This window comes from Geotrypetes seraphini, chromosome 10 (genome assembly GCF_902459505.1).
Source record: "Geotrypetes seraphini chromosome 10, aGeoSer1.1, whole genome shotgun sequence".
Taxonomy (NCBI): Eukaryota; Metazoa; Chordata; class Amphibia; order Gymnophiona; family Dermophiidae; genus Geotrypetes; species Geotrypetes seraphini.
This window is the reverse complement of record NC_047093.1, coordinates 10,458,194-10,477,348: the sequence shown is the minus strand read 5'-3', so window position 1 is coordinate 10,477,348 and position 19,155 is coordinate 10,458,194. Positions and strand designations below refer to the sequence as shown.

Genomic DNA, 19,155 nt, shown 5'->3' with positions numbered 1-19,155 from the left:
TGTGAACTAGCATTGAGCACATGAAATATTTATTACCTGATATAAGATCTAGAGCAGGGATGTCCAACCTGCGGCCCGAGAGCCACATGCAGCCCTGTGAAGTATTTTGTGTGGCCCCGGTCAAGGGCGATGCAGTGTTTTCCTCTGCTGCCCTCGGGTGTTTACAGTCTTGCCGGCTCCCTCCTCTGTCTTGCTGCAGCATTTGTGTGGCCCCAGAAACATTTTTTTCGGCCAACGCGGCCCAGGGAACCCAAAAGGTTGGACACCCCTGATCTAGAGAATGACATGGTGGATGTTACCTGCGGCTAGCTGCAAGTAGCCGTGGGTAACCCACCGAAACAGTGGAGGGGGGAAAGGTGCTCACCGCAGGTACGGGGACAAGGCCATCCACCACCCCATGGAGCGGTGAATGTCCTTGTCCCCGCAGTTAAGGAAGGGATCACGCGCGGTCACTGGTCGCACACAGCCCCCTCCCTCCTTCCTACGAATCTATCTCCCTCCCCCTTACCTTTGTGGCACATTTTAAGGTTTCAGAGTACTTGTTGAAAGCTGCCGGAGCCTACGTGTATCGCGTGCGTGTGTGGGCAGAAGCTTCCGGTTGCGTCAGAGGTGAAGCTTCCGCCCACATACACACGCGATGCAAGCAGGCTCCAGCGGCTTTCAACAAGTACCGTATTTTCACGTACATAACGCGCACCCGTGTAAAACGCGCACACGGGTATAGCGCGCAGGAAACCAAAATATATGTAAAAAATTTTTTGTATACCGCGCACACACGTATACCGCGCATGCTGCCCTGACTCTCCCATCGCCGCCCGACTCTCCTTTCGCCCGCCCCGACTCTCCTCTCCCCCTTGAAGTCCTGTCCCCACCCTGAAAGCCTGATGCCCCCCCAACATCTGATTCACCCCCCCCCGCAGGACCGCTCGCACCCCCACAGCCTCCCGACCCCCCCATCATGTAGAAGCTCCTACCGGTGTCCTGCTGCTTCCTCTTGGCGGTCCCGGCCCTTCTGTGAGCCCTGCGCTGCTTCCTCTTCCGGCGGTCCCACCCTTTCTCTGACGTCAGAGAAAGGGCGGGACCGCCGGAAGAGGAAGCAGCGCAGGCGCAGGGCTCACAGAAGGGCCGGGACCGCCAAGAGGAAGCAGCAGGACACCGGTAGGAGCTTCTACATGATGGGGGGGTTGGGAGGCTGTGGGGGTGTGAGCGGTCCTTCAGGGTGGGGGCGCGGGTGCGGGTGTGAGTGCGTGCGAGCGGTCCTTTGGGGTGCGGGTGCGTGTGAGCAGTCCTTCGGGGTGGGGGTGCGAGCGGTCCTGCGGGGGGGTGAATCAGAAGTCAGAGGGGGGGGAACTATGTAAAAAAAAATTTGTACAACGTGCTCACGCGTATAACGCGCAAGGTTATGCACGGTTTGTAAAATCGTGTATAATGCGCGCGTTATATGCGTGAAAATACGGTACTCTGAAACCTTAAAATGCGCCAAGAAGGTAAGGGGGAGGTAGGGAGATGCACGGACCACGCGAGGGGTGCCGAAGGGCAGTGAGGTGGCGAGAGGGAAAGGTGGATGCTACGGGGATTGGGCGGTGAAGGGGACGGTGATCCGGTGACGGAGCAGTGCCGGGGACAGATTTTTTCCCCGTATCATTCTCTAATAAGATCTATGCCATTTAAACAAATGGCATTTTCAGTGAAGTTGTTTCTGTTTCCCCTCTGCATTCATTTGGATTTCCCCTTGTCTGGTTTTGGAATGGCTAAATTAGTGACAGCACATATATCTCCCACTATATCATTATCTGTACCATTTTTCACTAATGGTTTATTTTTAATTGCCTGAACTCCCAGAAAACCACCTGATGCCTAAGAGTAAGCTGGTAGAAATGCTTTTGGGTGGAGACAGGTTAGGAGAGAAACCTTAATTTACTTGTAGTAAACCTGTGTGAGAACGTGCATATTTCACAAGAACTTTGAAGTGTTTTCTAACGTGTGAGAACTCTATAAATAGAATTTGGACCTCAGAGTGTTTCTTGCAATAAGAAATCAGTTTAGTTCATACATGTCCTTAGCTATCATTTTTCAGCTGTATAAAGGCTTGCAACATAGTTATGCATGGAATGTTGCTACTCTTGGGGATTCTAGAATCTTGTTACTCTCAGGGATTCCGAAATCTTGCTGATCTTTGAGGTTCTGTATGGAATGTTGCTACTCTTTGGGATTCTAGAATCTTGTTAGTCTCTGGGATTCCGGAATCTTGTTATTCTTTGAGATTGTGTATGGAATGTTGCTACTCTTTAAGATTCTAGAATCTTGTTACTCTCTGGGATTCCGGAATCTTGCTATTCTTTGAGATTGTGTATGGAATATTGCTACTCTTTGGGATTCTAGAATCTTGTTACTCTCTGGGATTCCGGAATCTTGCTATTCTTTGAGATTCTGTATGGAATGTTGCTACTCTTTGGGATTCTAGAATCTTGTTACTCTGTGATTCCGGAATCTTGCTATTCTTTGAGATTCTGTATGGAATGTTGCTACTCTTTGAGATTCTAGAATCTTGTTATTCTCTGGGATTCCAGAATCTTGCTATCCTTTGAGATTGTGTATGGAATGTTGCTACTCTTTGGGATTCTAGAATCTTGTTATTTTCTGGGATTCCAGAATCTTGCTATCCTTTGAGATTGTGTATGGAATGTTGCTACTCTTTGGGATTCCAGAATCTTGTTATTCTCTGGGATTCCAGAATCTTGCTATTCTTGGAGATTCTGTATGGAATGTTGCTACTCCTTGGGTTTTGGCCAGGTACTAGGGACCTGAATTGGCCACCGTGAAAATGGGCTACTGGGCTAGATGGACCATTGGTCTGACCCAGTAAGGCAAGTCTTATGTTCTTATCAGTTAGTATTAACGTAGTTTCAGTGGGATTTAGTCTTGGTTTACTAAGAAGTAGCATCTACTAGTGTTTACTCTATGTAACAGTACCAGAAGGGCAGTAGGGGGCATGGGAGGACAATATTTAAAAGAGGCATTTGTATCTAATTTCAGCCAGGCTAGTGTTCTACCGTCCTGCAGTTTGCAGTGTTGCTTCTGTACCACAGAGAAACTGGAGCTTCAGGGAAAGGCAGAAAACATGAACATTACAGGTAGACTCTCAAACAGCTTAAATTCTTTCAGGTCTGTAAAGCTCCAGTTAAAGGACAACAACAAGCTAAAAAATAATCCCAGGATCCTTCTTTGCAGCCCCCTTGAGTGAAGTTTTCCTATCGGAAGGGCGAGCAGTGGACCTGAAACTTCGTCAGCGCCTGTCCTTTCCGGCATCTAGATGCGTTTCTGCAAAGCAGTTTCCAGCAGCCGTACACAAAGGTAAAAGAAGGACCTTGCCTGGGTCATTAGCAGGAGGCTCTCTTTTGGGAAATCTAGATCAGAGGACCACCAGGCCAGTCGGGTTTTCAGGATAGCCCTAATGAATATGCATAAACTAAACTAAACCTTAAGTTTATATATCGCATCCTCTCCATAATTATAGAGCTCAGCACGGTTTACAAGAGCTTAATGTATGGAAGGAACAGCATAATGGGGTTGGAGGTTGAGTATAGGAGGGAAGAGAGCATTACATTTTTGTGAATAGCCTAGTTTTCAGATGCTTTCGGAATAGTTGGAAGGAGCCCAGATTCCATAGTGGGGCAGTGATTCTGAAGAAGAGAGATTTCCCTAATTTTCCCGCCTAGAAGATGCCGAAGGATATTTTAAGTTTTTGGGTGGATCTGGTGGTATCAGGACTCGAGGAATTCCAAGATAGTAGAATTAGGGGAGGGAGGATGCCATGTAGGATCTTAAAAGCTAGGCAGGCGCATTTAAAACGGACCCTGGAAATTACTGGAAGCCAGTGAAGTGTGGACAGAAGTGGGGAAACACGATCAAATTTGCTTTTTGCGAAGATCAGCTTGGCCGCAGTGTTCTGAATCCGCTGAGAGAGATCTGCATGAGAGAGATTAGCATATAATGGAGGTGCCAGGCATGCAAATCTGCTCCATGCATATTCATTAGGGCTATCCTGAAAACCCGACTGGCTTGGTGGTCCTCGAGGACAGGGTTGGGAACCATTGATCTAGATCATAACTTCTGTTTATGCAAAATTGTAACTTATCCCCCGTTTTAGGCTTCCCTTTTAACAGCACTGAGAAACAACCGCAGAGCCAGTGGGTCAGGTGTTCTGAGATAAAGGGCTGAAGAGCTCTAAATGAAAGGCCCTGCCTTTCTGCAAGCATTGTGGCTGACACAGGACACCTTTGATTTCTCTCAGCCTGGGACAGACACTGCAACAAGTTCCCGAACACGAGGAAGGTTGGAGCGGGAGGACTAACCATGCTGGTGGCAGGCTGCTGCATTCTCAGCTGTGCATGGCACTGTGAACTCATTTGTAAGTATTGGTAGTTCTTTGTTTTTGCTCAGGAGAGAATGACATGGGGACAACCACGGGAAACCATCCCGTGTCATTCTTTCGTGTCTATCTCAACCTCAGTCCTTAAGGGTCAGTGGCTGTGTCCATTCATCCTCGGATTCTTCCCTCCTTAAAGAATGATACGGGGTTGGTTTCCTGTGGTTATCCTCAGGGACAATGACAAATTCTGTCCCTGTCATTCTCAGTGTCCGAGTGTTCCCTGTGTAAGTTTAATCATTATTCTGGGAGACAGAGATCAATTGGCCCCTAAAGCAATGAAGCAAGAATGAAATTGGGCAGCAGGGATAGGCCTCGCCTAGAGTCCTTTTCACAGATCACCAATGCCAAGGTGAAATGCTGTTCCTTGACAGGCTTTGAGACGTCAGAGGATGTTCATTACACCCCCATCGTGTTTGGGGCAATGATAGCAATCCCTTCCCTGCTATAGTTTAAACTAAACTAAACCTTAAGTTTGTCTACCGCATCATCTCCACAGAAGTAGAGCTCGGCACGGTTTACAGGAATTGATATAGAAAGGAACTCCAAAGAAAAGTAGAAGAACTTGGTACAGAGAAGTTTAGAGAGACTTAGTATATCGAAGAGGGAGAGGTCATTACATTTTAGAGAAAAGCCATGTTTTTAAATGTTTTCGGAAGAGTTGGAGGGAGGTCAGACTCTGAAGCGGGATAGTAAAGTTGTTCCAGAGTTCGGTGATCCTGAAGAAGAGGGATGTCCCTAATTTTCCTGCATGGGATATGCCCTTTAAAGAGGGGAAGGATAGTTTGAATTTTTGAGTAGATCTGGTGGTGTTGGGTTAGGTCCAACAGAATTAAGTGCAGGCCTATTTCTTTATTTGGATACCAATCTGATTGCTCAGGTGAGGATTAGTGGGTGAAGCGTCTTTGAGCTTTGGTAGTTTCTTGTATGTAATCCTGAAATCCCAACCCAGTTTCTTGGGCATGAACTCATTTCCTCAACATGATCGCCCTCTTTTCTTTCCATTTTCCACTTCAGCCTGGCGCTATTTTGCATTAAAAGCCAATTTTATTGATGACTTCCATAACGCTATATCGCTGACCTATCATTATCAGTATATCACAGCCATCTCCTGCTCTCCCCTCCTTCCCCCACCTGCGTATCCAATCAGGTCAGCATGTCCCACTCGTAAGGTCGTCCACAACAATGTGCGTTCACCTTTAAAATAAACAACACCCTCCGTACCATCTTCAACAAATACAAGATAATATTATCAGGTTCCTTACACCGAACGCTTACCCCTCCCCCTCCCACTCCACAGGGTATGTCTGGTTCTCCACCCATCCTACCGTACTGTTGCCTCTTCTGAACATTCACAACTCATTCAGCAAGAGGCTATGACTTCTGCAATGCGCACTGCAAGTATTTGACATTAATATACCCTGTCTTAACCCAGAGCCACTTTATGCTGCTGTAGCACCTCAGAGCGCAAACTCGGCTTTTCCATGCAGTCATTTGCCGCTGCCGTAAGATAGCACAGAGTCAGTCAGATCATATCAAGTTTCAAGTTTATTTAAAATTTCTTATACCGCTCAATTGGGCTTCAGAGTGGTGTAATAGAATGGAAATACTTTTAAAACTAATAGGAGGAAATTTTTTTTCAGTCAGAGAAAAGTTAAACTCTGGAACACGTTGCCAGAGGTTGTAGGTAAGAGCGGATAGCATAGCTGGTTTTAAGAAAGGTTTGGACAATTTCCTGGAAGAAAAGTCCATAGTGTGTTACTGAAAAAGGCATGGGGGAAGCCACTGGTTGGCCTGGATCGGTAGCATGGAATGTTGCTACTCTTTGGGATTCTAGAATCTTGTTACTCTCCGGGATTCCGGAATCTTGCTATTCTTTGAGATTCTGTATGGAATGTTGCTACTCTTTGGGATTCTAGAATCTTGTTACTCTCTGGGATTCCGAAATCTTGCTATTCTTTGAGATTCTGTATGGAATGTTGCTACTCTTTGGGATTCTAGAATTTTGTGACTCTCTGGGATTCCGGAATCTTGCTATTCTTTGAGATTCTGTATGGAATGTTGCTACTCCTTGGGTTTTGGCCAGGTACTAGTGACCTGGATTGGCCACCGTGAGAACGGGCTACTAGGCTTGATGGATCATTGGTCTGACCCAGTAAGGCTATTCTTATGTTCTAATAAAATACGACAGGGGAGGTTAGAAGAACAAATAGACTTGGATAAAAATGAAAGGGAACATGAGGAAAAAGGGGAAGAACTACAATAGAGAAAAAAGAACAAAGAAGGCAGGGGTGTCAAAGTCTCTCCTCGAGGGCTGCAATCCAGTCGGGTTTTCAGGATTTCTCCAATGAATATGCATGAGATCTATTTGCATGCACTGCTTTCATTGTATACTAATAGATCTCATGCATATTTATTGGGTCAGTAGAGTGGGCAGACCTGATGGGCTATGGCCCTTATCTGCCGTCATCTTCTATGTTTCTATGAGGAAGGACTTTGACACCCCTGAAATAAGGGGTAAACCAGGGGTGCCCACACTTTTTTGACTCGCGAGCTACTTTTAAAATGACCAAGTCAAAATGATCTACCAACAATATAAAATTTAAAAAAAACACAACGCACACTGTACACATAGAATTGTTAATTATCATTCCTATTCCGGGGTTTTTTCAAAGAGGTCAAAGCAGATGACTCTATGCACTGTCACCTCAGTAACAACCATACAAAAATAGAGAAATACCCACCCCCTCCCTTTTTACTAAACCACAATAGCAGTTTTTAGCTCAGGGAGCTGCGCTGAATGCCCAGCGCTGCTCTCAACGCTCATAGGCTCCCTGCGCTAAAAACCACTATTGCGGTTTAGTAAAAGGGAACCATATTGTAAAATATAGACAGCAGATATAAATTCAGACACATTTTGATCACTAAATTTAAAATAAAATCATTTTTCCTACCTTGTCTGGTGATTTCATGAGTCTCTGGTTGCACTTTTTTCTTCCGACTGTGCATCCAATCTTTCTTTCAGCCTGTATGCTTCCTCTCCTCCACACCTCATTCCCTCCTCCAATTTTTTCTTCCTCTCTCCCTGACCTTTCTTTCTCTCTTCATGCCCCCTTTCTTTTTATCTGTTTCTCTTCTTTCCTACTGTTTCCCTGCCTGCCCCCTTTCTTTCTTTCTCCCTGCCCTTCCCCAAGCCACTGCCGCTGCCATCGGGGAACAGGACCCAAACGCCACCAATGGATAACAGGCCTCAAAGCCGACGCCGACGCCACCCCATGCTTTCTCTGCTTCGGGCCGATCAATCTTCCTCTCCCCAACGTCAATTCTGCCGTCGGAGAGGAAGTTCTGCCCAGCCAGGCAGCGATTGGCTGGCCCGAACTTCCTCTCCGACTGCAGAATTGACGTCGGGGAGAGGAAGATTGATTGGTCCGATAGATCGCCAAGGCAAAGTGAGTCCTGGGTGATCGACTCACTTTGCCTTGACGAGCTACCGGTTGATCGCCATCGACCTATTGGGCACCCCTGGGGTAAACAATAGGAGGGAGGTTTCTTTATAGAAGTTGGCAAGTGTTTCGCCCTTACAAAAGCATCTTGGAATAGAAAAGTTTTCAACTTTGGGCTCCTTTTACAAAGGCGCGTTAGGGCCTAAAGGCACGGAATAGCGCAAGCTAGCTGCTACCGCCTCCTCTTGAGCAGGTGGTAGTTTTTCGGGTAAGGCGCGCTAATCCTGTGCGTGCGCTAAAAACACCCTTTGTTTTGAAATGGAGCAGGGATGATTCTTCACAAAGGTAATTGGGAAGAGATGGTGAAGTCACTGCAAAATTGGTTGATCTTATCGTGTTAATCTGCTTTAAAGATGGAATTGCACAGTAGGGAATGAGAAGGGTTGATTACTTAGACCAGGGCTGCCCAAGTCCGGTCCTCAAGATCTACTGGCAGGCCAGGTTTTCAGGATATCCACAATGAATATGCATGAGAAAAGATTTGCCTGCACTGCCTTCTGGGTACACAAATCTCTCTCATGCATGTTCATTGTGGATATCCTGAAAACCTGGCCTGCCAGTAGATCTCGAGGACGGACTTGAGCAGCCCTGATTTAGACGCGTTTTAACTAAATCTGTGTTCGACAGGTAGCCAATGTGGTTTATGCAAGAGCGGGGGAAACATGGTTGTATTTTTTAGCATTAAATATAATTTTTATTACAGTGTTTTGCACGATTTGGAGGCGCCTTAATTCTTTTTTTTGTTATACCTTTATACAGGGCATTACAGTAGTCTATACATGATATCACTAGAGAGTGAATTAGGGGGTTTAACTTGACCACCGGAGGAAGATCCCTAAGGACAGCTGTTGATTAGGAGCATGCATTCCCACCAGAGCCATTCAAGAGTCAACTCTGCACCTAGTATTCAGTGTGTTGCAGCAAATCACATAGTCCGTGATACGAAGACTTATCACTAGAACTGGAAAACTTTAGCCAACTTTTTTTTTTTTCCTTCATTTTTTCAGAAACAGTGCTGGAGAAGAAGAGCATGGCACAAGGATGTGCTTAGGCAGTGACTCACTCTCCCGACATCTCCGTTCCATGGACAGAAACATAGAAGCATGACGGCAGATAAAGGCCAAATGGCCCATCCGCAGCATCCACTATCTCCTCCTCTCCCTATTGGCTAAGGCTCTAAACATTTGCATCTCCTCTTCCTATAGGCTAAGGCTCTTTCCACCTGCATTGTGAGGTCATAGAGCTTTATGGTTATAGAAATATTGTAACATGATGGCAGATAAAGGCCAAATGGCCCATCCAGACTGCCCGTCCCGTAGCATTCACCATCTTCTCCTCTCCCTGTTGGCTTAGGTTCTTTACCCCTGCATTGTGAGGTCATAGAAACTTATGGTTATACAAACTCCTGCCGTGTTGTAACGCGGAGTTCCAGTGAAAGTTTAATCACCTCCACATCCTGAGGCACCTAATTGGAGAAGCGCTGGCCATCGTCGATGTGTGGTGTGCTTCTAACTTCTAACCTCAGATTCCTCTATCATAGTTACAAGAGCACTGGTCTGTATAAATATTACTTTCATGGTGGTTTCATTCAGTTACCCTAGAGGTTTTGCATTGCACAAGGTTTTTTTTTCTAATAAAATATCAATTAAAGAGGTTTTTTTATGCCAATGACTTAACTTTACCCCGTGATAGCCTCCACTTTTTCATGACTTTTGTTGTTTGGTTGGTGGAGGAGGGGCTCTGGGGCTTTTTCCTACCTCGAGGTGATTTTACCCAGGTCATTTGAAAGAACCCTATGAATGTGTAAACGTATTTTGTTCCTCATGGTTTGTATGTTTACTGTGCTGTGAATCTTTGAGAGTGTGATTATTTTGATTAATTTTCTCATTTTGCTTGTCTGGTTTGGGCTTATAGAAACATGGTGGCAGATAGAGAGGCCAAATGGCCCATCCACTATCTCCTGCTCTCCCTAAGCGATGTAGGCAAAGAAACCTGGCCTATGGCTCTACAGCGGGAGGTTTGATTGAGTTTTGCTAGGAGAGCAGGAATCTAATTACATGTCTTGCATCACATCTGAGCCAAATTCATCTGTGAAGAGGGTCTTGGCTACGTGGAAACAGCCTGAACACTGCCCAGAAACGGTGACTTGTTTGTCAGGAATGCAATCTAGCAGGTACCAGCTGACTGAATAAAGACCACGTGCAGTCCTGGCTCTTGGACTTCAATGGAATTTCGAATCGTGTTTGATTTTGTGTTTTCTAATTACTGTGAAACTAGATGTTTTTACTGTAATTGAGGGGAAGGGGGAAGGAGTTCAGTCAAACCCGACTTGTGCTGCGGGGGAAGAGTTGATAAGAAATTCACTGCAGAAGGTTTTTATATTTATATCAGTCTCCAATAAATGAGCCACACAGGAACATGATTGTTTTGGTTCTTCTTATGTACTTCAGCATCTGATCACGTTGAGCTGGCTCAGGGTATCCTCTCCCGCTTTGAACAAGCCTTACTTAAGGCTAGAAGACCTGGGATTTCATATTGCTTTCAAAATGTACTGCTATCGTGTTCTGCTTCATATTTGCATCGTGCTGAAGAGAGCTGCAGGCTCTTTTCTTCTTGCCCAGTATGACAGGTTTTGATATACAGTGGAACCTTGATTAAGCCTGCTCGTAAACCAAATTACTTGTATATCAAAGCAAGTTTCCCCATAGGAAGTAAGGGAAACTCGCTTGATTGGTTCCACCTCCCCCCACCCCTACCGGTGCTGCTCCACCCCACCACTTCCCCAAAAGACCCCCCCCACCCCCGAGGCCACTTGTGGCTTCCACATCCCCCCCCCCCCCAAACTAGCATCGCCCCCTGCGAACTGGCATCACCCCCCCTCACGAACCGGCATCCCTCGCCTGCCCACACTGAAGCCTTACCCCCCATCTGGCACCAGCACGCAACACCAACCCACAGGAGGTGCCGGTGCCCGAAGATCTTGCCTCTTGCCAGACTGGGCCTTGAGCATCTGCGCAAGCTCAAGGCCCTCTGGCGCTCGTTCTCTCCGAGAATCTCTGAGAGAGGCGGGAGCCAGAAGGCCTTGAGCATGCGCAGATGCTCAAGGCCCAGTCCGGCAAGAGGCAGTATCATCGGGTACCAGCACCTCCTGTGGGTTGGTGCCAGATGGGGGTAAGGCTTCAGTTTGGGTGGGTGTTTGCGAGGGGGGCAATTCCAGTTCGCAGGCGGGAGGACTCGCAAATTGAGTCAACGCTCAGTTTGCGAAAATGTTTTGCTTGTCTTGCAAACACTTGCAAACTGTGTTACTCACAAACCGAGGTTTGACTGTTCTGTATTTCAATTAAAGCTCCTTAGTTTTTCATTGCATTGTCAAGTTTTAATCTTTCTCCATAAGTTGCACAGAATAGCTTCTTGCTGGCGGCTCTTCTGTTAAGGCTATTCTTTCATTTTCCTCCAATTTCAACTTTATAGCAGACGGAATGGGAATGGCTCAGGTGATCATAACTTCTTCATTCTATATAGGGACAAGGCCCCAGTGATGTTATACAGGGCAGGATTAATTCTTCGAAGGCCCCTAGGCACCCAAGTACACTGGGCCCCCATTTATCTGTTTTCTTATTTACTTCTTTATTTCCACTTGTATTTCTTGTTTGGTGTTTTTTTAAATTCAAAACAAAGAAAGATTAGCATACCAGTGCACAGTTTTTCTTCTATGCAACCCCTAAACATCTCTGAACAAATTCCCTTTCTTTCCCTTCCCTTCCCACCTACTTACCAAGGACTTTAACTCTGAACCCTTTCCATGCATATATAAAAGTGTTCAAATATTTGTAAAGCAGTAATACTATCCGAAATATAAGTCTATATTAATAACCAAGTTTACAACGCCTCTCAACTGCCTCACTCTACGTCAACCAACTGTAACCCATATGTTCAAAGAAGCGTGGGATGAACACAGAGGATCTAGAATCAGAAAATAATAGTAAATATTGAACTAAGGCCACTACTGGACAGACTTGCATGGTTTGGGGGAGGATGAGCTGGAGAGGGCTTCAATGGCTGGGAGGGTGTAGATGGGCTGGAATAGGTTTTGACAGTGATTTTGGCAGTTGAAACCCAAGCACAGTACCAGGTAGAGCTTTGGATTCTTGCCCAGAAATAGCTAAGAAGAAAAAATGTAAAAAAATTTAAATTGAATCAGGTTGGGCAGACTGGATGGACCATTCGGGTCTTTATCTGCCGTCATCTACTATGTTACTGTGTATAAACAACCAAATCTGTAACTCCTCTTGTACATTCCACTCCATGTATGTTAACTTGCAACGAAACAACAAGGCAAGCAGTCCACCAAAGAATCCAACATGAAACAAAAGAAGATTGGCAGAAAAATAAGGAGATTCAAATCAGGTTAATTCAAGGTGCTCCCAAGAACCATGCCTGATGCATTTCGCCAAACAAGGCTAGTCAACGCTAACAAAAAAAAACATGTCTTTCAAACAAACAGAACACAAAAAACACTTCGCCTAGTATGGAATATGTAATCACAAACTAACCCTCTCCCCCTTTTTTAGCCACGGCCAGCGCTAAAAAATGCTCTACAGTTTTGTAAAAAGGGGGATAAAATAGAAATACGTAGACCAAGCTTAAATAAAACCACCAAGAAGCTGGACTCTGCATGCAATGCAACACCACGGTTCCGGGAAAGATGATGGAAGCACTGGTTAAGGACAGCATCTGCAAACACATAGAAAACAATGGACAGCTGAAGGCAAGCCATCACGGCTTCTGCAAGGGAAGGTCGTGCTTCACGAACTTACTGTACTTCTTTGAGGGAATAAACAGCCAGATGGATAGACATCATTTACCTTGACATCATTTACCTTGACTTCCAAAAAGCCTTCGACAAGGTACCCCACAACAGCTGCTTAAGAAGCTGTGGAACCATGGGCTGCAAGGGGATGTCCACCGATGGATCAAACACTGGCTGGCAGGCAGGAAACAGAGGGTTGGAGTAAAGGGCCATTACTCAGTCTGGCAATGGGTCATGAGCGGAGTTCCACAGGGGTCGGTGCTGGGACCGCTCCTGTTCAATATATTTATTAACGACCTGGAGGCGGGAACAAAATGTGAGGTTATTAAATTTGCAGATGACACCAAACTCTGCAGCAGGGTTAGAACCGCGGAAGACTACGAACACCTGCAAAGGGACCTAACGAGGCTGGAAGAGTGGGCAAAAAAGTGGCAAATGAGCTTTAATATAGAGAAATGCAAGGTCATGCATGTAGGGAAAAAGAACCCGATGTTCAGCTACAAAATGGGGGGATCATTGCTAGGGGTAAGCAACCTTGAAAGAGACCTGGGGGTGATGGTGGACACATCATTGAAGGCGTCGGCACAATGTGCGACAGCCTCAAAGAAAGAGAACAGAATGTTTTTAATGGGTATCATTAAAAAGGGTATCACGACCAGGACGAAGGAAGTCATCATGCCACTGTATCGTGCAATGTTGCGTCCTCATCTGGAGTACTGGTCTCCATACCTCAAGAAGGACATGGCAGTACTTGAGGGAGTTCAGAGAAGAGCAACTAAACTGATAAAAGGTATGGAAAAAACTTTTCATACGCTGACAGGTTGGAAATGCTGGGGCTATTCTCCCTGGAAAAGCGGAGACTCAGAGGAGACATGATAGAAACCTTCAAAATACTGAAGGGCATAGAGAAGGTAGACAGGGACAGATTCTTCAGACTGTGGGGAACCACAAGTACAAGGGGGTACTCGGAGAAATTGAAAGGGGACAGGTTTAGAACAAGCGCTAGGAAGATAAGGGGATTGAGGGGTACAGATAGAAGTAGAGGTAGGTTATAGGAATAGTCAGGGACCACTTCACAGGTCATGGGCCGCCGCGGGAGCGGACCGCTGGGCGCGATGGACCTCTGGTCTGATCTAGTGGAGGCAACTTCTTATGTTCAGTGATGCATGTCACCTAAAGCAAAAAAATAAATAAATAAATAGAAAATTTTTTTCTACCTTTGTCTTCTCTGGTTTCTGCTCTCCTCATCTTCTTGTCACTCTCTTCCTTTCATCTTCTGTCCTTCTGTGCCTGTTCCAGAAATTGTCTGACTCTCCCTTCCAACTCTTCCCCCCCCCCAATTGGTGTGGCATCCATCATCTCTTCCCTCCTCCAATGGTCTGACATCTCTCTCCTCTCCTTCCCTCTCCCACACCCCCATGGTCGGGCATTTCACTCTCTCCTCTCCTTGCCTCCCACTTCCATCAGCATCTGCCCCCTTTCTCTCCCTCCAACCCAATTCCATCCAGGATCCTTCTGCCTTATGTCTCTCCCCTTTCCTTGCACCCCAGTTCCATCAGCATCTTCCCCCTTTCTTTCCCTTCAACCCAATTCCATCCAATATCCTTCCCCTTATATCTCTCCCCTTCTCCTGCACACCAATTCCATCAGCCCCTTTCTCTCCTTCCACCACCCTTCCATATCACCCTGCCCCCTTTCTCTTCATCTACCACCCTTCCATACCATCCTCCTCACAACCCTTCCATACCACCCTGCCCCTTTTCTCTCCCTCCACCACCCTTCCATGCACCTTTCTCCCTTCCCTCCAAACATTGCAGCTGACGACTCTACTCGCTGATGGCAACGGGTTACCCCCCATGGCAACACCCTTCCCCGCAGCAACAGCAACAGACCCCCCCCCCCCACAGCAATGGCAACGGGCCCCCCCTGCAGCAACGCAGCCAAATCTATTACAGGAAAGTCCCACGATGACTGCTTCTGCTGGTTCATCCCCCTCCGATGTCACTTCTTCCAGAGCAAGTGACGTCGGAGGGGGATGGACCGGCAGAAGCAGTCATCGCAGGACCTTCCATTAACAGATCCAGCCGCATTGCTGTTGCTGTGGGTGACGGTCCATTGCCATTGCTGCAGGGGGGGGGGGCATTGCCAGGGGGCCGTTGCTGTTTAAAAGAATAGCAAAGTGAGTTGTCCTCCAGCGGGCCCCCCTCACAGTTTCGGGCCCTAGGCATATGCCTACTGGGCCTATTGATTAATCTGGCCCTGATGTTATAGAGTTTACACAGTTTCCAGGGGATAAGAGGCTACTTTGTAGTGCCTTTCTGTGTAGTGCATTACACTCAAAAACAACGCTTTCCAGTTCTGCCTCTGTCTGTGCTAGTCATGTATAACAAGGCAGCAAAGTGGGGAGGGGGAAGCAATAGGAAAAATGAGTGGGCACAATGGCCCAGATTTTCTATATGGTGCCGAAATCGGAGGCTGCCGATCACGTGTCTATTACTACCACTATTAATTATTTCTATAGCACCACCAGATGCACGCACCGCTGTACAGAGTCACAAAGAAGACAGTCCCTGCTCCAAAGAGCTTAAACTTTCCAGTCATTCGATACACAAGCTCCTTTTGAAAGACTTCCTAGAGTGAACATAAGAATTGCCACTGTTGAGTCAGACCAGTGGTCCATCGTGCCCAGTAGTCTGCTCCCGCAGCAGCCCTTAGGTCAAAGACCAGTGCTCTAACTGAGACCAGCCCTACCTGCGTACGTTTTGGTTCAGTAGGAACTTGTCCATCTTTGTCTTGAATCCCTGGAGGGTGTCCCCTATGATAGCCTCCGGAAGAGCGTTCCAGTTTATCACCACTCTCTGGGTGAAGAAGAACTTCTTTATGTTTGTATGGATTCTATCCCCTTTCAACTTTAGAGAGTGCCCTCTCGTTCTCTCTACCTTGGAGAGTGTGAACAGTCTGTCTTTACTAATTCTGTTCCCTTCATTATCTTGAATGTTTCGATCATGTCCCCTCTCAGTCTCCTCTTTTCAAGGGAGAAGAGGCCCAGTTTCTCTAATCTCTCGCTGTATGGCAACTCCTCCAGCCCCTTAACCATTTTAGTCGCTCTTTGGACCCTTTCAAGTAGTACCGTGTCCTTCTTCAAGTACGACGACCAGTGCTAGATGCAGTATTCCAGGTGGGGGCGTACCATGGCCCGGTACAGCGGCATGATAACCTTCTCCGATCTGTTTGTGATCCCCTTCTTAGTCATTCCTAGCATTCTGTTCGCCCTTTTCACTGCCGCCGCACATTGCACGGACAGGCTTCATCAACTTGTCGACCAGTACTACCATTTCTCTTTCCTGGGGGGTCTCTCCAAGTACCGCCCCAGACCTCTTGTATTCATGTGTGAGATTCTTGTTACCGACATGCATCACCTTGCACTTATCCATGTTGAGCCTCATTTGCCATATTGCTGCCCATTTCTCGAGCGTGGTTATGTCGCGTTGCAGATCTTCACAATCCCCCTGCGTCTTCACTACTCTGAATAACTTCGTATCGTTTGCAAATTTAATCACCTCACTCATCGTACCAATTTCCAGATTGTTAATGAAGAGCACGAGTCCAAGCAACGAGCCCTGCGGCACTCCACTCGTGACGCTTTTCCAGTCCGAGTATTGTCCATTTACCCCACTCTCTGTTTCCTATCCGCCAACCAGTTTTTAATCCAGGTGAATATTTCACCCTCAATTCCATGGCCCTCAATTTTTCAAAGTAGTCGTTCATGCGGGACTTTGTCAAACGCCTTCTGAAAATCCAGATATATAATGTTGACTGGGTCACCCTTGTCTATCTGCCTGTTAACTCCCTCGAAGAAGTGCAGTAAGTTCGTCAAGCAAGATCTTCTTTTGCTGAAGCCGTGCTGACTGGTCTTCATCAGATTGTGTCCGTCAAGGTGGTTAATGATGCAGTCCTTTATCAGCGCCTCTACCATCTTTCCCGGTACTGAGGTCAGACTCACTGGTCTGTAGTTTCCAGGATCGCCCCTTGAACCTTTCTTGAAGATCGACATAACATTCCCCACTTTCCAGTCTTCCAGAATCTTTCCCGATTTGATCGACAGATCTTCCAGGACAATCCCGCATAAGATTCCAACAATAGTTTGCCATCATATGTTCATCCCTTCTTCCTTGGCATCTGGCTTCCATTATTTCTATATCTTGGTGAAATCTTTCACCTTGCTGTTCGCTTAAGTCACCAAGATTCTCTGGAAAGCGATCTGACTGTGCAGATAATGGACTTTAAGCCTGTTGAAATGAAAGAGCATATCCTCTACTAATTGTGTGTAGTTGTCTGCCTTCTTGTTGCCAAGAAAGTTTTTCATAATAAGAACAAATGAAGACCAGGCACGAATACTCCAACGAATTTGCAACCTATCCTTGAAAACTGGCGAGATCCCGGAGGACTGGAAGATAGCAAATGTTACACCTATCTTTAAAAAGGGGTCGAGAGGAGACTCGGGAAACTACAGGCCGGTAAGTTTGACATTGGTTCCAGGCAAGATGGTAGAAGCACTGATAAAGGACAGCATCTGTGAGCACATCGAAAAAAATGGGCTGATGAATGCGAGCCAACATGGCTTCTGCAAGGGAAAATCGTGCCAAACAAACTTACTGCACTTCTTTGAGGGGGTAAACAGCCAGTTGGACAAAGGGGAACCCTTAGACATCATTTACCTCGACTTCCAAAAGGCCTTTGACAAGGTACCCCATGAGTGGCTACTTAGAAAGCTGTGGAATCACGGGGTGGAAGGGGACGTACACAGATGGGTCAAACACTGGTTGGCAGGCAGAAGGCAGAGGTTTGGAGTGAAGGGTCACTACTCAGGCTGGAGGAGGGTCACGAGCGGAGTTCCGCAGGGGTCGGTACTCGGACTGCTGCTATTCAATGTATTTATTAATGACCTGTAAACGGGGACGAAGTGTGAAGTTATAAAATTTGCAGATGACACTAAACTCTGTAGCAGGGTTAGAACTGCCGAAGAGTGTGAGGAACTACAAAGTGACCTAAACAAACTGGAGGAGTGGGCAAATAAATGGCAGATAAACTTCAATGTAGGAAAATGCAAGGTCATGCATATAGGGAAAAAGAACCCGATGTTCAGCTACCAAATGGGGGGATTAGTATTAGAGGGAAGTAACCTTGAAAGAGATTTGGGTGTACTGGTGGACACAACAATGAAGTCAACGGCACAATGCGCAGCAGCCGCGAAGAAGGCAAACAGAATGTTGGGTATTATTAAGAAGGGTATTACGACCAGAACGAGAGAAGTCATTCTGCCGTTGTATCGGGCAATGATGCACCTGCATCTGGAGTACTGTGTCCAGTATTGGTCACCGTACCTTAAGAAGGATATGGCAATACTTGAGAGCGACACGAATGATTAAGGGCATGGAAAACCTTTCATACACTGAAAGATTGGAGAGGCTGGGGCTCTTCTCCCTGGAAAAGCGGAGACTCGGAGGAGACATGATAGAGACCTACAAGATCATGAAGGGCATAGAGAGAGTAGAGAGGGACAGATTCTTCAAACTTTCAAAACATAAAAGAACAAGAGGGCATTCGGAAAAGTTGAAAGGGGGCAGATTCAAAATGGATGCTAGGAAGTTCTTCTTTACCCAGCGTGTGGTGGACACCTGGAATGCGCTTCCAGAGGACGTAATAGGACAGAGTACGGTACTGGAGTTCAAGAAAGTTCCTACTGGAAAAAGGGATAGAGGGGTATAGATAGAGGATTACTGACAAGGTCCTGGACCTGTTGGGCCACCGCGTGAGCGGACTGCTGGGCACGATGGACCTCGGGTCTGACTCAGTGGAGGCATTGCTTATATTCTTAAGTATTCATTGATGCTATGAAATGTGGGTCATTTATTATCTGATCTGTGGACCATCGAAAATTCCTGCCTTCATTTTTTTCCATGGTAAGTCCAGGTAACATATGTGCAGTGGAGCTCATAATCAAAAGTTTAAAATGTCCAAAATCCAGCCTATGTTGGCACTTGGATGTCCTAATAGCAGGGATGTCCAAGTGCTGATAATCAAAACCAACTTCCTGGATGTGCAGCCAGAGCTCAAAGGGGCATGTTGGGAGGTGTGTTATGGTTGGGAATCGGGTGGGCTTCAACCTGGATGTACCCCTGCCATAATCAAAGCTTTCCTAGAGGGAACCTAGACGCTGGTGTATAAGTTCCACAAAGGTGCTCAAACAGACAAGAAGACCACTGGAGGATTTAAAGCATGAACCCCCCTTACACCCCAGTGATCATGACCCCCCCCTCCCACCACCCAAAGAGAAAAAAACCCCAAACCCCATAGGTTTCCCATCAGCTGAGCCAGTTGCGGGGATTCCGGCCAGCTCAGCTGATGGGGAA

General features: G+C 46.5%; 1 protein-coding gene across 4 annotated transcripts in view; it reads left to right on the top strand.

Moving 5' to 3' along the window:
• C10H17orf80 (chromosome 10 C17orf80 homolog) overlaps positions 1–19,155 on the top strand; it is a 39,668-nt gene that overhangs the window by 14,829 nt on the left and 5,684 nt on the right. For 2 of the 4 annotated variants that reach the window (XM_033961463.1, XM_033961464.1), the window contains 2 exons: positions 3,232–3,354; positions 4,295–4,411. In XM_033961463.1, coding sequence (XP_033817354.1) covers positions 3,232–3,354; positions 4,295–4,411 — 240 coding nt within the window. Of the gene's footprint in view, positions 1–3,231; positions 3,355–4,150; positions 4,270–4,294; positions 4,412–8,939; positions 9,145–19,155 lie in introns of those variants that run through there. The other 2 variants (XM_033961465.1, XM_033961466.1) reach the window with 2 other exon arrangements.